This window comes from Chlamydotis macqueenii, chromosome 3, assembly GCF_036417535.1.
Source record: "Chlamydotis macqueenii isolate bChlMac1 chromosome 3, bChlMac1.mat, whole genome shotgun sequence".
NCBI lineage: Eukaryota > Metazoa > Chordata > Aves > Otidiformes > Otididae > Chlamydotis > Chlamydotis macqueenii.
In genome coordinates, this window is record NC_141558.1 from 29,110,062 (window position 1) to 29,129,335 (window position 19,274).

Here is a 19,274-nt window from a genome sequence, read left to right on the forward strand (position 1 = left end):
GAGAAAACTGGAAGAAAAGCATAACAGTTCACAAACAAGAAATAAGGATTGGAAACTCCAGATGCCTTGTCAGCAGATTTCAGTCTTTCCTTTCAACTTGTGGAACAGCGCTCAAAACTGTCTGCACAGGAATCAAGATCAAATGCAGCAGAACAACAACATGCCGCTGCGCTCACTAAACTATTCAGTTTTGGTTAGGACTAGGGATAATTAAGAAGCTGCCTTTTCTCAACCTGAATTACTTAACAGAAAAATGCTAAAAATGGAGTACTCATACCCTCTCCATCTTCTCACCAGCCCAAAGGCCGTGACATGGCAAAATCATAGGGAGGCAAAGGACACGTTAAACTAGAAGCAGCTTATATTAAAATTATCAGATGGTCAGCCTGTTCCAGGGTAACATTTAAATAAGCTGATATTTTGCATCTATTGATCCTAACAGTTTTTTGTTATCTTGAACACTTCCTGAACCCAATTCAAAATATCTAGCCTTTTGATTTAAATGATGAAAATAAAGCCCACCATGGCAAGTAGACTGTGCTTTGCCATTTGCAAAGCGCTTAGCAGGGCTCAGGAGGTAGAAATATATCTTTTTAGTAAAAAATAATGAGGTCCTTTTAAAGAAGGAAGGAGAAAAAAGGAAATGATACAACAGGATTAAAAGCTTTTTTTTTTTTTTTTCTGAATAGTTCAGAAAAAGATCAATAGTGTATTTCAAAAATGTTTCAAGGCTGCAGGGGGCACTGATGCACTGTATATCTACAGTACTGCAGAGCAAGAGTGAGACAGGATATGATTAAACAGTTTTGCAGGTTACAGATACAGAAAAAACACATAAACTATTTATAATCAATTTAGGTTTTGAGAAGTAAGGTAATTGTAAAATATTTATATGAATTTTGGAGGGGAATTAATGTTTCTTTTACTGGTAAATACATTTGGTTTTCTGCTGCAATCAAGTAGTTGTAGGAATAAGACTGTTTTCTTAACTTTATAACCAAGGTCCCTTGAAGGATGATATATCTTTCTAGTATTGCATTACTTTAATACAGCCTTAAACAAACAATCCCCATTCCCTGTAGAAAATAAAATTTTGCTTAGCAGCTCCCCAGAGAAGGCCATTTATTGGATGTTGATAATAACTTGTTTATGTATTAATCAGCCAATACAGAGACTATCTGATTCACAGACCTATTTAATTAAGAATGTATTACAGTAAGAAATATTTATATTATATATTTTATCAGTTTATTCAATATCATCTATTTTAGGACCTAAGAATGATGGCATCTAAGATGTAGAGATTTCCTGATAGTAAGAATGTAAGACAATTTATCACTCAGCAACATATGACAGACATGTAATCATGACTGCATAATCTATTTTACATTCAGTACTACTTATTTATTTTTATTCCTTTATGTACATAATTCCTTTCATTTTTTTTTAATGCAGCTTACATCAGAATTTAATCTCTTCTGTTTATTTCAGATCTTCATATTTCCTACAGTTACAACTGTACTAAGCCTAATTAGTTATGGTTGTCCAGAGAATCCTTTCTAGAAAGACATGCAGTCGCATTTTAACACAGCAGCACATGAAGAAGCTACCACTTCAATTGCTATTTTGTACCAATTATAATAATCATTACTGTTATAGCTTTTTTGGTTTATTACCAATTCAGATGTTCTGAATACAACTTTCAGCCATTGGTTCGAACATGTTGGTCTCTGCTGAACTTAAGAAACCTCCTCCATGTCCAGTGCTTCTCCTCATTAAGCATACATGCTATCTTCGTATACACTAGTCACTTCGGTCATATTTTAGAAAAAAAACCCAAAGAAACAATTCCTAAAATATCTTTCTGCATACCTTTAAAAAATATCACCAATTTATTTGATGATTTTTTAAAATTATACCTTTAATCCTTTGTACTTTTTAGGTACTGCTCCAGTGCACACCAGTACACAATGAAATACAGAACAATCAAAATCACAATCAAGAGTGTACATAGAAATGAAATTGTCTTCTTATTTTATTAATCAGACACATAGAAATCACATTTATCATTTTTCTCCCAAAGAAAAAATACATTGATTTGCTTGTCTATATCAACTAAAAATAACTCTTCAGGACATGGTTCTTCCTTTGGGGTTTGGCCTGTTTAAAGAATAACTTCAAATATGAAGTTTTGTACAAAAATTATTTCAAAAACTTCCTATACATTTCTCTTTTCAGGCTTTCCTTTTCTTGTGATAATTAAATCTGCAATGCTTGAGCAATTTTAGAGGAATTTTATTTTATTGTAAATAACTTTCATTAAGTTAATTGCTTATTAATATATCAAATTTTGGTCTATAGCTTCACAATACATATCACTACAATGGACATCTTTCAGATATCAATAATATAAGAGACTGTAAAAAAAAAATCTAGTTTTAAAATTTAGATTCTTTAATAATTTTTAGATCTGAAATGGACAGTTGTTATTAAAAGTGCTCTGCCAAAGAGAAGCTCAAATCATCTTTTTAATTATAAAAAATGTTCAAAATATTTTTCAAAAAGTGGAATATTATTTGTGATGGATTTTATTTTCTATAAAAACATACAAGGTTATGTGATGTTGTTGATTGTTTCACTTTTAGCTTTTTTAAATGAGATTTTTACAAAGCCACATATACTTTATAAGTCATGAAGTCCTGTGGTCTATTCACTGACAAAGGAAGGACACAGAATTGATGCCAGCAGAGAGCTGCTACACAGAATAAAATTGAATTTCCAAACTTTTCTCTTGACATTCTGGGTGTTAGCAGTTGAAGGCAACTCTTATGATTTCTTATTACTTCTGTATCAAATTGAAAAGTGAATCTCAATGATGACAAATGTCAAAGAGAAAGTATTATAGTGATTCAAGCTTCCAGTAGGCAAATTATTTCTTTCAGTATGACTCTCATTCTTACTTACTCTACCTAATACGCCTGTCTTCACAGTACAGTCTGGTATAATAAAAAGAGCAACTACATCTCCATTATGAGGTGCTCTCTGCATGTAACTTGGAAGTCATGGAACTCTGCTCCAAAGTTTAATTATTGGCAAGCATAGAACAAAACATTTTTTCTCTATTTCTAGATTTCTCTAACTGGAATGACATCAAATGCTAACACTAAAGATAGGTGTGACTGCAGTCCAATAAAGAAAGCATGCAAGATAATTTCTTTACTATTTGATTGTTTTTAGACAATTCCTCCTGTTACATACTTGGCTTTTCTGAACCACTGCTCATGATAAATTTAAAACTAGATATATAGGGAAATAATCTTAAAGTAGAATTCTGTCAAACCATCCATGCACCCATCTGCAAGTTTTAGACAGGTAGAAAAAAAGTTTAGGTTATTTTTTTCTGTTCTAGGAGAGCAGAAGAAGAGGGTTTTATTATTCACATTTCTGTCTGGCTAGAAGCCCAAGTGATTATTTCAGGAAGCTACTGAACCATACCATTTGATGTCTTGTGCCACTAAGATAATTTTTCTTAAGCATTAAGGTAAAGTTTGAGTATTGCAACAGCTATGACACATGATATTATTATGCTGTGAAAAAGTATATATAGTAAAGTTTTAAGAACTTTGAAAAATGGCTTTAAATTTAGGTTTTTTTTTTTTTGTGAATCTGCTCCAGTTTTGTAGGAAGTCTGGGATGTTCTCAGCTCAATTCTTTTTTTTTTTTTTAATTCTCTCAAACCCCTTCTATTTTCATGTTTATAATATTATTTTGGTTTTAGGAGAAGCTGCGCTGAAATTTGAAATGAAAAAAAGTTACATTCCTTCATAAGAAAATGAGTCTTTCTCATAAATCTAAAAAATGTATTTACTTGATACAATTTTTTTTTTCATGGTTTTACATTTCAAAAGCTAACCATGTTCAAGCACAGTTCTTATTCAGGTTACAGAATTTCTAGGGAAGTATAAATATTCAAAGCAGTTTTGCAGAAAGGAATGAACAGTGTCTTTAACCCAAAGTAACCCTAAATGTTGTGGCAATTTGTAGGGTTTCTGGAACTATGATCTTTGATGTAAAGCAAAAAAAGGGGTCCTCCTCATTTGGTGTAGCTAAAAATATACAGCTGAAATCTTACATCTCTCCACCCATCAGATTACCATATAATCCACAGGTAAGGAAGGCGGAAAGACTGTAAAAAGGCTTTTAAGATATCTTGGCAGCCTTCTAATTCTAACCACTATCGACACTGAAGAAGCTCCAAGTACAGAGAATTCACTGTGTTGTACTTTAGACTGTAATGCCTCCCAGAACTGCTGAACCGCTCCATGCTGGTCTGCTAAGCTCTGTCACATCCTTAACTCTCATCTCCTATGTAAGAACTTGTGATGATCTACTGAACAGGCACCTGATAGGCAATCTCTCTCATTTCCACGTTTTAAGAATGTGCTGCGGATGGATACAGTGACTTTATACACTAATCACAATTGTTTGTGGGCTTTGAGTCTACCACTCGATGTAAAGAGGCCAAAGCAGATATAGATTTTTTTTTGTTGGAATAGAAGTCTTTAGCATATATTTCTCCTTCCTAAAGTACTTATGTAACAAATTCAGTTCTATACTATGAGTGTTCTAATTAAAGCTTAGCACATAAAGAGATCAGTTTATATACAATGGTTAAGTATTTGGGGTGAAAGAAGCTTTATAGATTCCATTAATAAATTTAGTAATCATATAGAGTAAGAATCATCAGAAACTGGAGATAGTCAATACGATATAACTGAACTAAAATAGATACAAAGGTGTGACATGACTACAAAATAGCATTTCTCCAGCATTGGAACCTTTTCTTTAGCACATGAAACAAATCTATTATAAAATAATGAAGTACACATGAACACTAGTAGAAACACAATTTCATTAAAAAACCTATGACTTTTATTCATAACAGAATTTCCTTTCTGTGCAACCGTGTCAATGTTTTCAAAAATATTTAATTGATATATTATTTATTTACACTAATACACTGCCTCAGACTTCTGTATTGGCATGTATACATTGACAGATATATTTGCAAATGGCTCCGTGATAAAAACAGAAGAAAAAAAAAAGCATGATATCCTTTCAGTCTTATTAGCTTCCTTGCAGATGCCTGGCAATTGCAGCAGAAATCAAGATCTCATTGCAATTGTTCATTACAGACACACTAACAGACACTGACTGTAACTCAGTTCTATTGATAGAATTAAGAAACAATCCTCCGTTGGTATAATGCATATGCCTAAAGTTACAGAAGGGTAAGTAAGGTCAAGATAAACATCACCAAAAATTATTATTAATAGTTTAGAAATAGACAATCATCCCAAGAAAGATCAGTGTTAGTTTTGTGGTATGCTGATTAGAGTCAGTGTTTTACAGAAATAGGGAGAGAAATGTAATATTTACAAACACACATTATCTCACCAGCATATATTTGACACATAGATTTCTCTAATATCCATCACAAACAATTTCCACAGAATACTTCAAAAGATTGAGCTAAAGGCTTCCATAACAATTTACAGTGATTTTTAGGATTTATAAAAGTAGATTAGATCTGTCACATCTTTCTTTTATTTTTTTTTTATTTTTCAACACAGAAGTCTATATAATTTAAAAGTCATCATCTGAACAGGAATGCCAAAGGAGGAAGAAAAGGTAGTAGAAAAATACCTGGAATTCATGTACACACACAGAGCAGAAAGGAAATTGCACAGGACAGCAAAGAAAAAGAAAACTCACAAAGGAGAAGAAAACATTGAAAACAAATATTGTAAAAAATGAAGGAAATCAAGAAGGGCAAATCAAGCAAAGAGGATGAAAGTATCCAAAGCAACTCAGGCACTGGAAGAGGAGGAAGGGGCAATTAGAAGCAGACAGAAAAGGTTTTCAGCTAGCAAAAGCAATAGATGAGAGAGAAATAAGTTACAGAATAAATGCATAAAGTTGAACAAATGCTTGTTATCACTCTCTATGTTAAAATGGCACAGAATTGTTATTAACATAATATCAAGCATCATATGCGTGGTGAATACAAATGAATGATCTTTCTGAAGCTTTATCTTCAGTTCTGTATTTCAGAAATATTTGGTCCAATCTCTGTGTTAATCACAGAAAACAGAAAACTTGTTAAATAAATAAAACTAAGTAGTGTCAGTATTGTTCACCTAATCATTTTCTTCTAGTGTTGAGGAGCACTAGATATTTTTTTTCTGTTTCAGAATCAATCACATAACTCCAAACTGTTAATGAAAAAATATGAACATAACTACCTATGCTGAGATGTAAGAATATAAAGTTTGAATAATCTCTCTTTTACATTTAAGCTCAATGCTCCTCATAGGTTCTTGTATTTACTCATAAACTAAGATGGAAGTAGACGGAAGAGCTTAAGTTCAGAACTCTGTGATTTCTCCTTTAGGTTTAAGCCAGCTTGAACATCTGGCCTAATTTAAGTTTTTCAACTCAGGTGGATTCATATGAAGAAACTCTTTAATCTTACCTGAGTCTTTGATGGGCTCTTATGATGAACTCTAACAAACAGTATGCACCACCATAAGCACTTTTCCTTTTCCAGGTGTGGAATGGTATCTGACTTCCACAACCAGCTGAAACTAGCAGACCCAACTTTCACCTTTTCAGAGTATGCAGTTCACTCCAAAGACAGAAATCAAACACCTCAGACACCTTGTGTCACATGCTCTGAATTGTGATGTTATATAATATTTTTAAAGAGCAGGAAGTTCCACAGAGGAAGAGACACGCTGAGAAACTGCGCAGGAGCTGTTAGAGGTCTGCTGGGATGTTTGTAAAAATACCACAGAAAACTACAGAATGGAAAAGGGAATATTCACACATAAGGAAGAGGACTTAGAGCTTGTTGGAAAGTGAATAAGTGAGGGGAAAGTGGAACTGAGGGATTACTGAAAACATGTAGAGATCTCCAAAATATTGTACTTCAAGTTGCCTGAGAAAATTGCTATGCATTAGGAAACACATCAGTCCTCTTTACGGAATAGAACTTGGGTAATGCACATTCAAGAGCCTCTTTCCTAAATGCAAATAGCAAGCAGAGTCTTTGCTGAAATGAAGCTTAGTTTCAGTCTGGAAAAAACATCTTAAGATAAATCAAAAGCAAAATAAAATATTGTAAAAAATCAACCAAAAATCCGTCCACTGGACAGTAATGAAGTACTCATCTTAGTAGCTCCTGTCTGTGAGTGCAAATCAGCTTTGTAGATTTGCATTCATCAGCAAGACTCCTCTTAAGAAAACTGCAAACAGTATTTTTCTGTTTCCCAGTAAGGATTTTTTTTTTTTTTAAAAGAACAAATTACGGCTTGGATAGATGTAGATATCTAAATATGCATATGCACATAGTTATCTATATGTATATGTGCATATGTATATTTTCTATATGTGTATGTGCACGTGCATGTGTTCAGAACCTTTGAATTTACTACCTGCAGTAAACTCTTACAGAAATATAAAGCAGTTCTAGCTCCCAGACACTAAAACAGAAGTGAGCTGCAGTAAACACCAGTTTTTAATACTGGAACTCAAAGCTTCATTTATATCTGTCATCTGAAGTCTACCTGGAAGTGATAGTAGTTTTTCCTGCAAATTTATTCCAGTAACATTTTCTGAAACACTTACAGAAGCTTTATATTGCACTAACACTTCACAAGTATCTTACTTGCTTCAGAAGAAGGAAAAAATAAAAAAGATTTCATTTCTTAATAGATCTCATCAAAGGTCTGTTATTTCCAATTGTATCTTCGACTACTGTTGGCCATTATATAATCTCTTTTAAAATTGCCTATAAATTTATTGCTCTGAGACAGTAGTTTAAAAAGAATCTTAACATAAACTTTGACAAGATTTAGATAAGTATATAGTCTAGTGTAATTCTAGAAAACTCCCTATTGGAGGCTGACATTTACTAATTAATATGATTCTATCATAACCTTTCCTGAAAGCAAAAGCTGCATAGCTTAGAGGACTTTTATGACTGCAAATATGCTCTGAGAGAGTCAAGCTTCAATTCATTCTCCTGCCCACACCATTATTCTGCCATTTCCTATTTCACTTTAGTCACATCTTATGGCAGGAAGCTCTGATGAACCCTCAGTGCAATACATCTCTCCTAGCTGTTCTCTCTTCCCCGTGGTATCACGTGTTCTAGCGTATCTATGAACTCCAGGCTTAAACAGTGATGCATGTGATTAGCAGAAGGATCTGAGCCATGACCTGACAGATTAACTGAGTTAAAGCCTCATACTTGAAACCTCAGTACTTCTGAGCATGCACAGAAATCCTGCATCTTTCAGAATGATCAGGATTATTGTAAGTTTTAAGGATCTTCCAAGTTTTAAGGTCTTTGATCTTATCTAATTGCCCAGTGCTGCCTTTATCAATCATTCTCTTGAATTTAAGCAGAATTTTGCACTTGCTTCCAAAATTACATGAAAGGCAATTTCCATGTTGCCTGCATCTCCCATTTAGTTGTATGAAGTTAAAATAATTCTTCCTCCTTTGCAGTGTATAGTATTTGCATTACAAAATATGAATGGCAAAGGAACAAACAGCATTCTTGCCCTATATATTTAGGGCATTTTAGACAGCAGATAACCAGATACATATGCCAGTGAGATTAACGTTATGCCTTCATTTTTCACATTTCTTAATTCTCAAAAATTTTTAAACAGTAACTTAAATTGCATTTATCTCTGAGATAAGCAACACAGAATATGTGAAAGGTACTGACTTCTCCTGAAGTAGTGGTGCCAATAGTTTTGAAAAGGTTAATGAACTGTATCTAAAATTCGTTTTTGAAAGCTCTCTGTATTCCTTGCACATATTAGCTCATCCTTTTAGTATTTTAGAATTCAAATAGATCCTGTTAAAAAAAATGGCAAAACAAATTTGAGTACATTTCAAACCCTATTAAAAATGCATAAGCTTAAAATTTACTCACAAGCCCATAAACTTTAAGAAGTTTCTGCATGTCTCTTTGGCTGACCTTCTACACGACAATAATGAAGTAATCCATGCTGCTGGGGCACCCAGAAGTAAAAACCCTGGCAGGCTAAATGAATGAGACTAGAATATAGCTAAATATGCAAATGTAGGGGCATTCAGAAGGATTAAAATCTAAAAACAGGTGATGACAGGTAAAAGGTCAATTAAATAAAGTTTATAAGAGCAAGAACAGAAATACTTGGTGCCAGTGGATGATAAATAAAGGGATGTTCTTACAGGAAGAAGCTAGACTTTTTTGCTTGCCATATTGTAGAGCACTCTGCTACTGCCAGGCAGCTCCAACCGTAGCACTTTTACACCAAAAGAATCACATGAATGCTGAAAATACAGTGCAAGTATACCAGGCTTTCTAGCATTCACCAGCTACTCATATTTGTAACACACATAATCCATTATTGCCCTATTTAAGCAACTTTCTTCAAGCACTTTCTCCTTCCTTCTCAAAACAAATGTCTCTTCCTGAAGAGGCTTCTCTTGTGGAAAGAGAATGGCAGCTGGGCTTCCTAGATGCTTTCTGGGAAGAATTTATATGTAAGGATTTATGATAGTCAGGATGCATTTGAGTTACATCTAAAGTAAAGAGCAAAGGATGACACAAGCTGCCATGTGTGGGAAGATATGAAATTAATGTATCACTGGGCAGGGAATGAGTAAAGAGGATGCTAGCCAGGCTTCTCTGCAGTCCACTCCTATAGGACAACCGTGGCACCAAGGGAAATTCAGACTGATTTCAATTCTGTTTCCTAGCTTTTCACAGACAGGAATAGCAGTGATGTGGATCGGGATGGAGCCAGCTCTGTGTGGACTGCATGGGACTGGACACTGTCAGGCTCATCTGCAGTGCTCTGGCACAAGCAGGGAGCGAAATGGAACATGTTGTCCAGGACAGATCCTTCCAGCATCCTTTTATGTGTAAGACTATTTTCAAGGTTCATCTAGACAAACTATCATGTCATTTAACTCACCTAATTAGTTACATGTACACAGCAAGTATTTGCAAGAAACAGCCCAAGACTATAATCACTCAGTTCTGATTCAAATAAAGCAATCTTTACTATCTATATTATACTGTATCAGCCATATTTCTGTGCTAATTCACTAACTCTAAAGGGAAGTATCAGAATCAATACAAAATACAATAAATCTCAGCATATAATTCTACAGATTATAATATAACTGATAATACAATATTCTATATTAAAGAAGTTTAAAAAGGGACAAAGCCAAATTTGCTTATAAGCCTTCTCCTTCCTGTCTATATCCCTCTATATGTTACATACACAGAGTGGTCAAAGCAGACCTCATTGGTCTTTTGGTTCTTGAAGGCTATTGGCTCTTAAATGTATGGTTATATAGAATACTCAATAGTTAAAACCTGAATTAAAGGCATGAAGTAGCTTGTTCATGCACTTTGATCTCCACGAACTTCTGTTCTGCACAGAGGCATAGTTCCACAGATGAGTATGTGCTCCCATTTTGGAGGAGACCACAGTCCCAGCTAGGAAAACACTGTGCAGAGAGGCAAGAGGGGAGCCATCACTTCTTTCTTTGCAGGTATAACAAACTGAACTTTATGTTCAGAGTAAGCTTTCCTGGCAAAAGCTTTGATGCCTAGGACTTGAGGCAGCTGGCTGATGAAACAGCGGGTTTGATGTTTACAGTTCTTTCGTAACTTTGAGTGTGATGTGTATAAGTTCATTAAGAGGCTAGTAGTAGAAATGAGTGCAGAGTCCAGTTCTCACGGATCTTTAATGATCTAGTCAGTCACCACTAGCTTTCTAACATACTGTTTAAATAAAGGAACATTAATTATGCTATTCTGTAAATTTTTGGAAAAAAAATTTGAAGTAATATGTAAAAAGGCTTATGTGAAATTCTCCAGGGATACAGGACATATGTCCTATGACTAAAATCAGACTCTGTTCTGAAAGACTTAATGATCTACAAATGTAATTCACCTCTATTTTCTTTTGTTTTCCACTTTTCCATGTTCAGACATTTTATATGCCAGAACAGAATCCTAATCTACACCATTGTTTCTGTATAGGCTTTTATTTCAACCAATGCATGACCAACAGCAGTATGAATATGTAAAAGTGAAATCCAGTGGGGTTTTTTATATATTCAGAAGCAATACTTCCCAGCATTTTTCACAATCTCATATATAAGTGAGTTACCAGTACTTGTTACAAGATTAATGGAAATCCCAAAACCATGAGTGGAAACACAACCAGCACATCACCCTGCTTCCCACTCCTGTATTTTGTTGCAGATTATCTTGCTTAGTACACTATGTTTCAGCATCCAGTAGGTGAAAATTTACTCTAAGTAAGCTATGAAGCTTAATTGAACTACTCTGCAAAAAGCATCTTACATAAAGAAAAGGCTTTAGAAGCATAAAAGAAAGCACAATATATATCTATATAATATTTTTTTCTCTGTAACCATTATTGAAATTATCTAAAATAGTCACCCTATTAAAGGAAGAAAGCAAAATCAACACAGTTTCTTCTGATTTGAAAAGGTACAGAGGCTAGTTTACCTGCAATTGTCGACATTATTTCTTCCCATAGCATTAGAGGAGTTGAAAGGTCCCACATTATTGATTTCTATGACTTGTATACAGCCAGTGAAATTGTAGACAGGTCCAGGTACCTACAAAGGAGAAAATGCACAGTTCTTTTGCTTGTTGTCACTGTGATCAGTTTTAAAAATAATTAAGTTTCTGTAAAAGATTTGTGACATTCTTTAACTCTGCTCCTGAAGAACACTCCTGATCTTCATTTCTTCTCTAATTAAATTCTACAAAAAAAAATTTAAATGCAAAATGAAATTACAGCAAGATAAGCTTTGAAAAGTCTACTTTTAAGTTTACTACTTCCCTGCTCAAAAGAGGGTACCATTAATCATGTTTCAAAGATGCCTAAGGACCTAGTAAAAATGGGAATCACTGTAGGGACACTGAAAAACACAGAACAATAAATTCTTATGCATATCTCACCATCTAAACAAATAGCACTGACATAGTACGTTGACAGGTGTTACATAAAGAAACTACTGAAAATGTTGCAGCTGAGTCTTTATGGACTACACTACTGGACTGGGCTAAGTTCCTGGTCATGCCAGATCATGTGTATCTGTCCTTGGGGCCCCATAACAGGTAAGATTCCATAGTTTATATAATAAATTTCATGCCAAAATAGGAAAAAAAGTACTTCTAGGACTGTCCGTGAAGATGAAAGTCATTGGCACATTTGAATGGGGCCTTGGGAGAATAATCAGGAAGAAAACACAGTAACAGTGGAGGAGGGTATGACCTGAGGCACCCAAATGACTGCTAGTCATAAGCCCACAGGAGGAGAAGTAACTTGGCTTGGTCCTTAACACTGCAGGGGACTCGTTCCTAACACTGACCATGAAGTCACATTTAGATACCTGCAGGTTTAGACACAGGTTTAGACACTGTTTTGCAGAAACAAAAAAAAAAAAAAAAGAAAGTCATTGCGGTCATCATTTCATACAGGAGCACTACATAAAAATGAAGGGACTTTCTAAAAGGAAATTCAAAGGAATATCCCAAAGGGTGAAGCACATGCAGATAAATACTTTAAACAAGCTATCGGAGGTTCACATAAAATGTAAATAAACTAGTAGGGTGTCGTAGGGGGGACATGGGGGAAAAAATACTTCAGAGCCTCTCAGAAACTGAAATATTTAAATAGCAAGGTACAAAACGGTTATAATGGCTAAAAGACATCCTTTAGAAGTTGAAGTCATGTCCAAATGAAGGAAAATACGAAGTTATATTAATGCTGGCAGCAACAACCCTATAAAGCAGGCCAGGTAAAGAAAAATAAAAAGATCTTGAGGAACAATTTGCTAAAAGCGTAATGGCGAGCATTAAATGCTTTTTAAAACCCAACAGGAGCAGTAAGCCTGCCAGAAAGGCTGTAGGGCCAATAGATCATCAAAGTATAAAAGAAGTGTTCAAAGAGATAAGGCTCTAGCAGGAAATGTAAATGAACTTTCCAAATCAAAATTTAATGTAGAGGAGCTCTGGGAGGTTCCCATGCCAGAACCCCCTTTTAGCAGTGATGCATCAGAGATCTGTCTCAAATGGAATTATTACTGGAAAATGTTTTAAAATAAATTAACAAAGTGAACAGTAGCAAAAAAAAAAAAAACAAAACAAAGACCAAATAGCGTTTGCCCCAAGTCCTAAAGGAACTCACTTAAAATGGCATCCAAACCACAAGAATGGCAGATGTGGGTTTTGGGGGATTTTGTTTGTTTGTTTTGGGTTTGAGTTGTTTTGCTTTTTATGATTTGGGAAAGGAGGACAAGACTAGGAAATGCAAGGGCGCATCTCAAACTATGGATCAGTAAGTCCCAGTTCCATTCCAGAAAAACCACTAAGAAATACATTAAAGAACAGAATTAACAGATACATAGATTAACATAATTTGCTGGGGAATAGCTGAGATGATTTCTGAAAAGGGAAATCGTTAACTCACAGGGGGAACACTGAATATATGAAAAAGGCTGCCTTGGCACATACCCTTTGATTTCCAAAAGACTTTTAACATGTTTCTAATACTAAAAGATTCTAAAGTAACTCTGTCACCCTAGGATAATAAGGAAGGCCTTCAATAAATGAAGAGAATAGTTAAAAATAGTTAAAATAGAAACAAAAAATTTGGGAATAAATAGTGAGCTTTCTCAATATGAAGAGCCCCTAGAAATTTTTTCAGCCATCTGTATCAAGGGTCTGTGCTCTTCAGCATATTCAAAAGTGGCTCAATGTTTCCTACATTACTCTGGATGGCAAAAACAAAATCCTGAGAAGACAATTTAACTATATGCAAAAATTTCACAATATGCAAAAAAAATGAGGTATGTAAGGATGAAGACACATATGAAAGTTTATGAACAGAAAGTAACTATATATATTAGGAATCTTTGTTCAGGAAAATCCACCATCAAGGAAAGTTAGAACAGAATAGTACGCAGACAAGTAAAGAGTTTTCACAGCTTCTCACATTACAGGATCAAAAGTACATGAAATTACATAAATCAGTGTGAAGATGAAGGCAAGCTAAAGAGTGTACTTTTTATTCAACTCAAAATCAAGCTGCGGAACTCTGCCATAGGATGTGGATGGTGTAAGTCTAAATGGGGTCAAAAATTGGTCAAACTAATGGGAAGGTATTTTTCCAAATTAGTCTTCCTTGTCACTTTTCTTATCATTAAAGGCCATTAAAAGAATTATGGCCTTTAGCCCATATATTTGCCTTCTTTCTCACCAGCCAGTAAACCACATTTCATATTGTGACAGCTTCTTGCTCTGTCCAGAGCCTTGAGCTAAAACCACCTGCCCTTGTCTTTAATGGAAAAAGATATTTTGAAAGACTGAAAGATTTTAGAACTAGGTTTTACTAGAACACAAAATACTGAATTAGAACATGGCAACCATTTAGTAGATTTCTAATGTGCTGGGTAAAGTAGATGACATCTCCCACCTCCCTCCTCTGTCTTTGCAGGGAGGGCCCTTTCCTCTAGTCTTGCTTTTTAAAAAGTTCAGTGACTTTGATGTTAAAAAAAATATTCAGTCTGCAGCTATTCCTCTCACAAAAAATTCTTCACAACTGGCAGGCAAACACCTCTCAGGTTCTCTTAACATCTCCTCTCCACTTCTTGCAGCTGGGCTGGGCCGAGTTGGGCCCAGATGGCCACCTGGTGGGAGGCCAAAGGGTCAGGGCCACAAAGCCCACAAGTCTCACACCTCCCCCTCTCTGTCTCTGCTTCAGCTTCTTCACATCTTCACTTCTTTTTTTTTCTGTTTGTTTGTTTTTCCCCTTCTTAAATACGTTATCACAGAGGTGTTAACAGTGAACATTCTGCTACCAATTGGCTCGGCCCTGGCCAGCAGCAGGTCCACCCTAGGCCTGGCCAGCCCAACAGACAAAGAGAACACACTATGCCTTGTGGTAAACAAACACCAAAATGAACCAACCCATGGGAGGGCTCGAAGGAGTTCACTGACAATTCACTGTTTATTTCTTTAGCAGCAAAGGTTTAAGGTCAGTTAAGATTTTAAAACAGATACATTGCTACAGTGCGTCAATGTGGAAAGTTATGGAACCGTTTAAGGTGGCACTTGAAGTCAGTATAGTTCAGGTGCTGGAAACGGGGAAGGTCAGCTCTCTGTGTAGTGTACACGTTTTAGAGGATTGCACTGAGGCTTCCTGGAGCTTAGAAAGAAACAAACCCCTCATTCAAGGACTGGATGTGAACACTCCTCTCCTCAAAGTCATACTTCGGATATTAAGACAAGAAGATTATTTGATGTGCCATGAGGGCTGACATAGACTATGGATACAGACTACAGACAAGAGAAGAATGGAAGTCTCTCCTCCTCCTTTGCCAGTCACTTTGGCAAGGGAGTAAGTGTGACAGGCTGCCAAGTGTTATACTCAGCAGTCTACTTTTGCTGCCATTATCATGACAAATTATACCAGGTAATCTTTGAAAATGTATTGTCTTACGGAGTTTCACAGTTTACTTTTTGTAAGAGATGCTTGTTATGCTTTTTTTCCCTGCCTGTTACAAATAGTAAATAAATCCATTTTCAAATTAACAGGACGCAGGATCTGTTGCAAATTTAGTATGAACACAGACATAAATAGTTACACAATTCTGAGTTAGCAATGACATGGCACCCATAACATTGCCTAAAAAAAAAGAAAAATTGAACAGTATTTTAATATTGGCTGCATAGATCAACTTGTTAGAGGTCTGCTTCTTCTCTCCCTTACTCTCTTATGAAGTTTCATTAAAGCTCAATTATGATTATTCCAGTCACACCATGTATGTTTTGCAACAAAAGCCTTCATTCTTGGGACTGTAAAAACAAACAAACAAAAGGAACCAATAAATATAAAGGTCAGATACAATATAGTTTTAACATTTATGACAGCTACTGTGCCTAGTTAAGTTTATTCAAGACTCTGAATGGCACGTCGGTATAGGGAAAATTCACTACAGCAACCCATGGTCCATTTTGCACACTGAACAGCAAATTAATGGCTTGTTTTGGGGGAAAAAAAACCCCCAAAAATAATTATCTGTGTATTCCCCTAAGCACTATTATCAGTGAATATTTTAACAACGTGGTTTCCTTCTCCTCAAAACAACACAGTGATTGGGCTCTTAATAATCTCTCCTACATTGATATGTGTGTATTTTGAATGTAATGCATTTGTCTAAAGTAGTATTAAAATACTTATTTGTTTTGTAATCATAACTACACCATGAACACCTTGGACAAACAATTACTTGCCTTTGGAGTGCTATGCTATCTATACCAAAACATAATGTCTTCCTAGACATATTTAGGAATAAGGGCTATTGATACAAATAATCAAAAGTAAACAGCTTTTAATCTACTATTTTTGAGAATAGATACTTGTTTGTGATTAGCAGAGTATTAAAATGTAGACTGTAGTTAAATTTCCTTCCATTTACAAAAATACATTAATATGCAGACAAACTGTAATTCTTAAATATCCTGAAAATGTCAGGGTCATAGCAACACCAGAAATCTAATTTAATACATTTCACTATTCAGAAGCTATGCAGATATGTTTGACATGTAGTAACCATGCTCTTTAAATGCCCTTTATACTTGACAAAAATGAATACAGATACTTACCTGGCAGGAGAAGTTCACACATATATGCCAAACCATTTATTAACATCCCTTACTGAGTAGCTGAAATTAAAGCTGCTGTTAGACAGAATTAACCTAGAATTGAGTTCCTAGTGAAATGAGCTTGCATGCTATCATTTCACTACAGATTCATAAATAATATAACACAATTTTGGCTTACAATCAGAACATTTATTAAAAAATTATAATTAAGTCAAAAGAAAACAAAGCACAGCACAATCTGTCTTCATTTGTCTCCATTCAAGATACATTTTGTGTGTCTTGAAAATTCTAACTATAGCTATTACCAAGATACACTCTTCAGTAATATTTCACATCTTTGTGATTCCTGAGAAATATGTCTGATTTTGGAGTTTGATTTGTAGAATTCTCTGCAAAAGACTGTGAAACTTTGCAAACTGCAATATTTTAAACATAAACAAAATGACCCAGGTACACATTTTTGAACGCTCTAATAACATTTTTATCTGTGTTTACTAACAACATGATGAACAGTTTGGAAATCAATAAATAACTCCAAGAAAAATATCAACCTTGAGATAACCATTTCTCTACTACAGTTCTGGTTCTTGCTAGTGATTAGAATTACACAAAATGGTCATAATGAATTCTGAAATTAAGCAACTTCTGCTGTCAACTCTGTGTTCTCTTCAGACTGGCCAAACAGCAACAAATCCAACTAACAATCCTAGGTTTAACCTGTTCAAAATCTACTGTAACGGAACTTCAATATCAGACAACATCAGAAAAACAAAAATAATCTCATTTTCAAAAAAGCCTAAATTCCTTGGGGGTGTGGTGGCAGCGGTGGTGTTTCTTTTCCCATAAAAAAAGAATTTGTTCTTTAAGAAATGACATTTTACAACCCGTGTTATGTTCCTGGGTAAGATATTGATTTAAATACAGCACAAAATAAAACTATACAGACTACCAAACTAGCGCCAAGGCAAACAGAACATGCTTAATCCAACAGGACTTTATGCTGCCTTTGTACGCCACTTAGTGAGCACTGAAGCTTGCCTGCATTCAAGGCAACATGCCATAGGTAGGATATATATTTTTTCCAGTCTCTTCAATTCACCAAATTTTCGAGCATTTGTTAAAAAGCAACATTAGTCACTAAGAAATCACCTTGACCAAAATACGTTAACACTTTTGTTCTTGCTGATTTGAACTTTTTAAACACGAATTAAACATTAAACCTGGCGCATTTTAACTCCAGTAGTTCAAGCAACATGGACAATGTTACTCTGGATGATTTGCATAGCTACTAACCAGAGAGAAATGCACCTTCCTTTGAGAAGTGCTGCTGAAGTAGACAGTGGTGGTAGGGACAGTTGATATATCTGTGCTGTCTGTTACTGTACTTTCTAATATTTACTTTTAAAAATACATGTCCTACTCAATTCTAATTTCAATCCACAAGCATTTTTATTTTTAGATAATGTAGTATAAACCAATTTTTATTAGAGTTTAATGATCTTTCAAAATGGGTAGGAAAATGAAGAGTGATATTGGTTCTGAAAACAAAAGGGATAAAAGAAAACACTTAAAATATGGGAGAAGGAATATTGTTTCAGCTTCTGTACCAATACAGAAATGGGAAGGAAAAATGGGAAGGTATACTGCTAAAATTGCCTACATACCACCATATATAAAATAAAGTGGGTGACACACAAAGGAACTGAAATCTCTCCTACATCCTGACAAGTACTGGTCATGAAATGAAACACTGTATAAACCTATGCATAATATCAAAGATTCATTTAGTTGCTATGTTAATATAATAGGTAATTTTACACTGAAATTGTGATTCTGAGCCAGACATCCAAAAAATCATTTTAATTCAGTTATAGTTACACAACTAAAGAGGAGCTAAGAAGTAAGTTAAATCAATATTATTTTTTTTCATGTAGTTGCTTCTACTGAAATTTTTAAATAATTTATTGCTATTATCCTGAATCTGCATTTATCATATCTGTCATGGATATTGAAGCCTATCACAAGACTTTCATGAAACAAGAATGTTAAAGCATAATAAAATAGACAGAAGAGGGGAAAAAGATAACCAAACTGTCTTGAGTGCTACACGTTTCCATTTCTGCTCCTCATTTCTCATTTGTTCTAACAAATCAAATCAGGGGTTGCAAAACTTGCTACCCTGGTAGTTCTCCCACTACGGGAAATCAACAAGTCAGCAGTGCTTCCAATCTCCTGTGCTGCAAGGCAAGGAACTTAGACTATCCTCTCACATTGGATCTGTGAGTGGACCAGTATTGGCAAAACACCTCCTGGATTGCTGGGCTTTACAGTAGGAACCAGACTCGTCATCTGCCTGGTTCAGACTGATGGAGCCAGCTCACCATATGACACATTCATATTCCTCTTGCATCATTTCCTCATCTAAACTAACTGTCAGCATAAAACTTGAGTGTAAATGTTTCACTGTCAATTTCTCACGATTCTGCCA

General features: G+C 35.0%; 1 protein-coding gene across 1 annotated transcript in view; it reads right to left on the minus strand.

Moving 5' to 3' along the window:
* The window catches only part of EYS (EGF-like photoreceptor maintenance factor), an 827,426-nt gene that overhangs the window by 230,717 nt on the left and 577,435 nt on the right, over positions 1 to 19,274 (minus strand). The window contains exon 35 of the mRNA XM_086745378.1: positions 11,618 to 11,730. Coding sequence (XP_086601504.1) covers positions 11,618 to 11,730 — 113 coding nt within the window. The remainder of the gene's footprint in view (positions 1 to 11,617; positions 11,731 to 19,274) is intronic.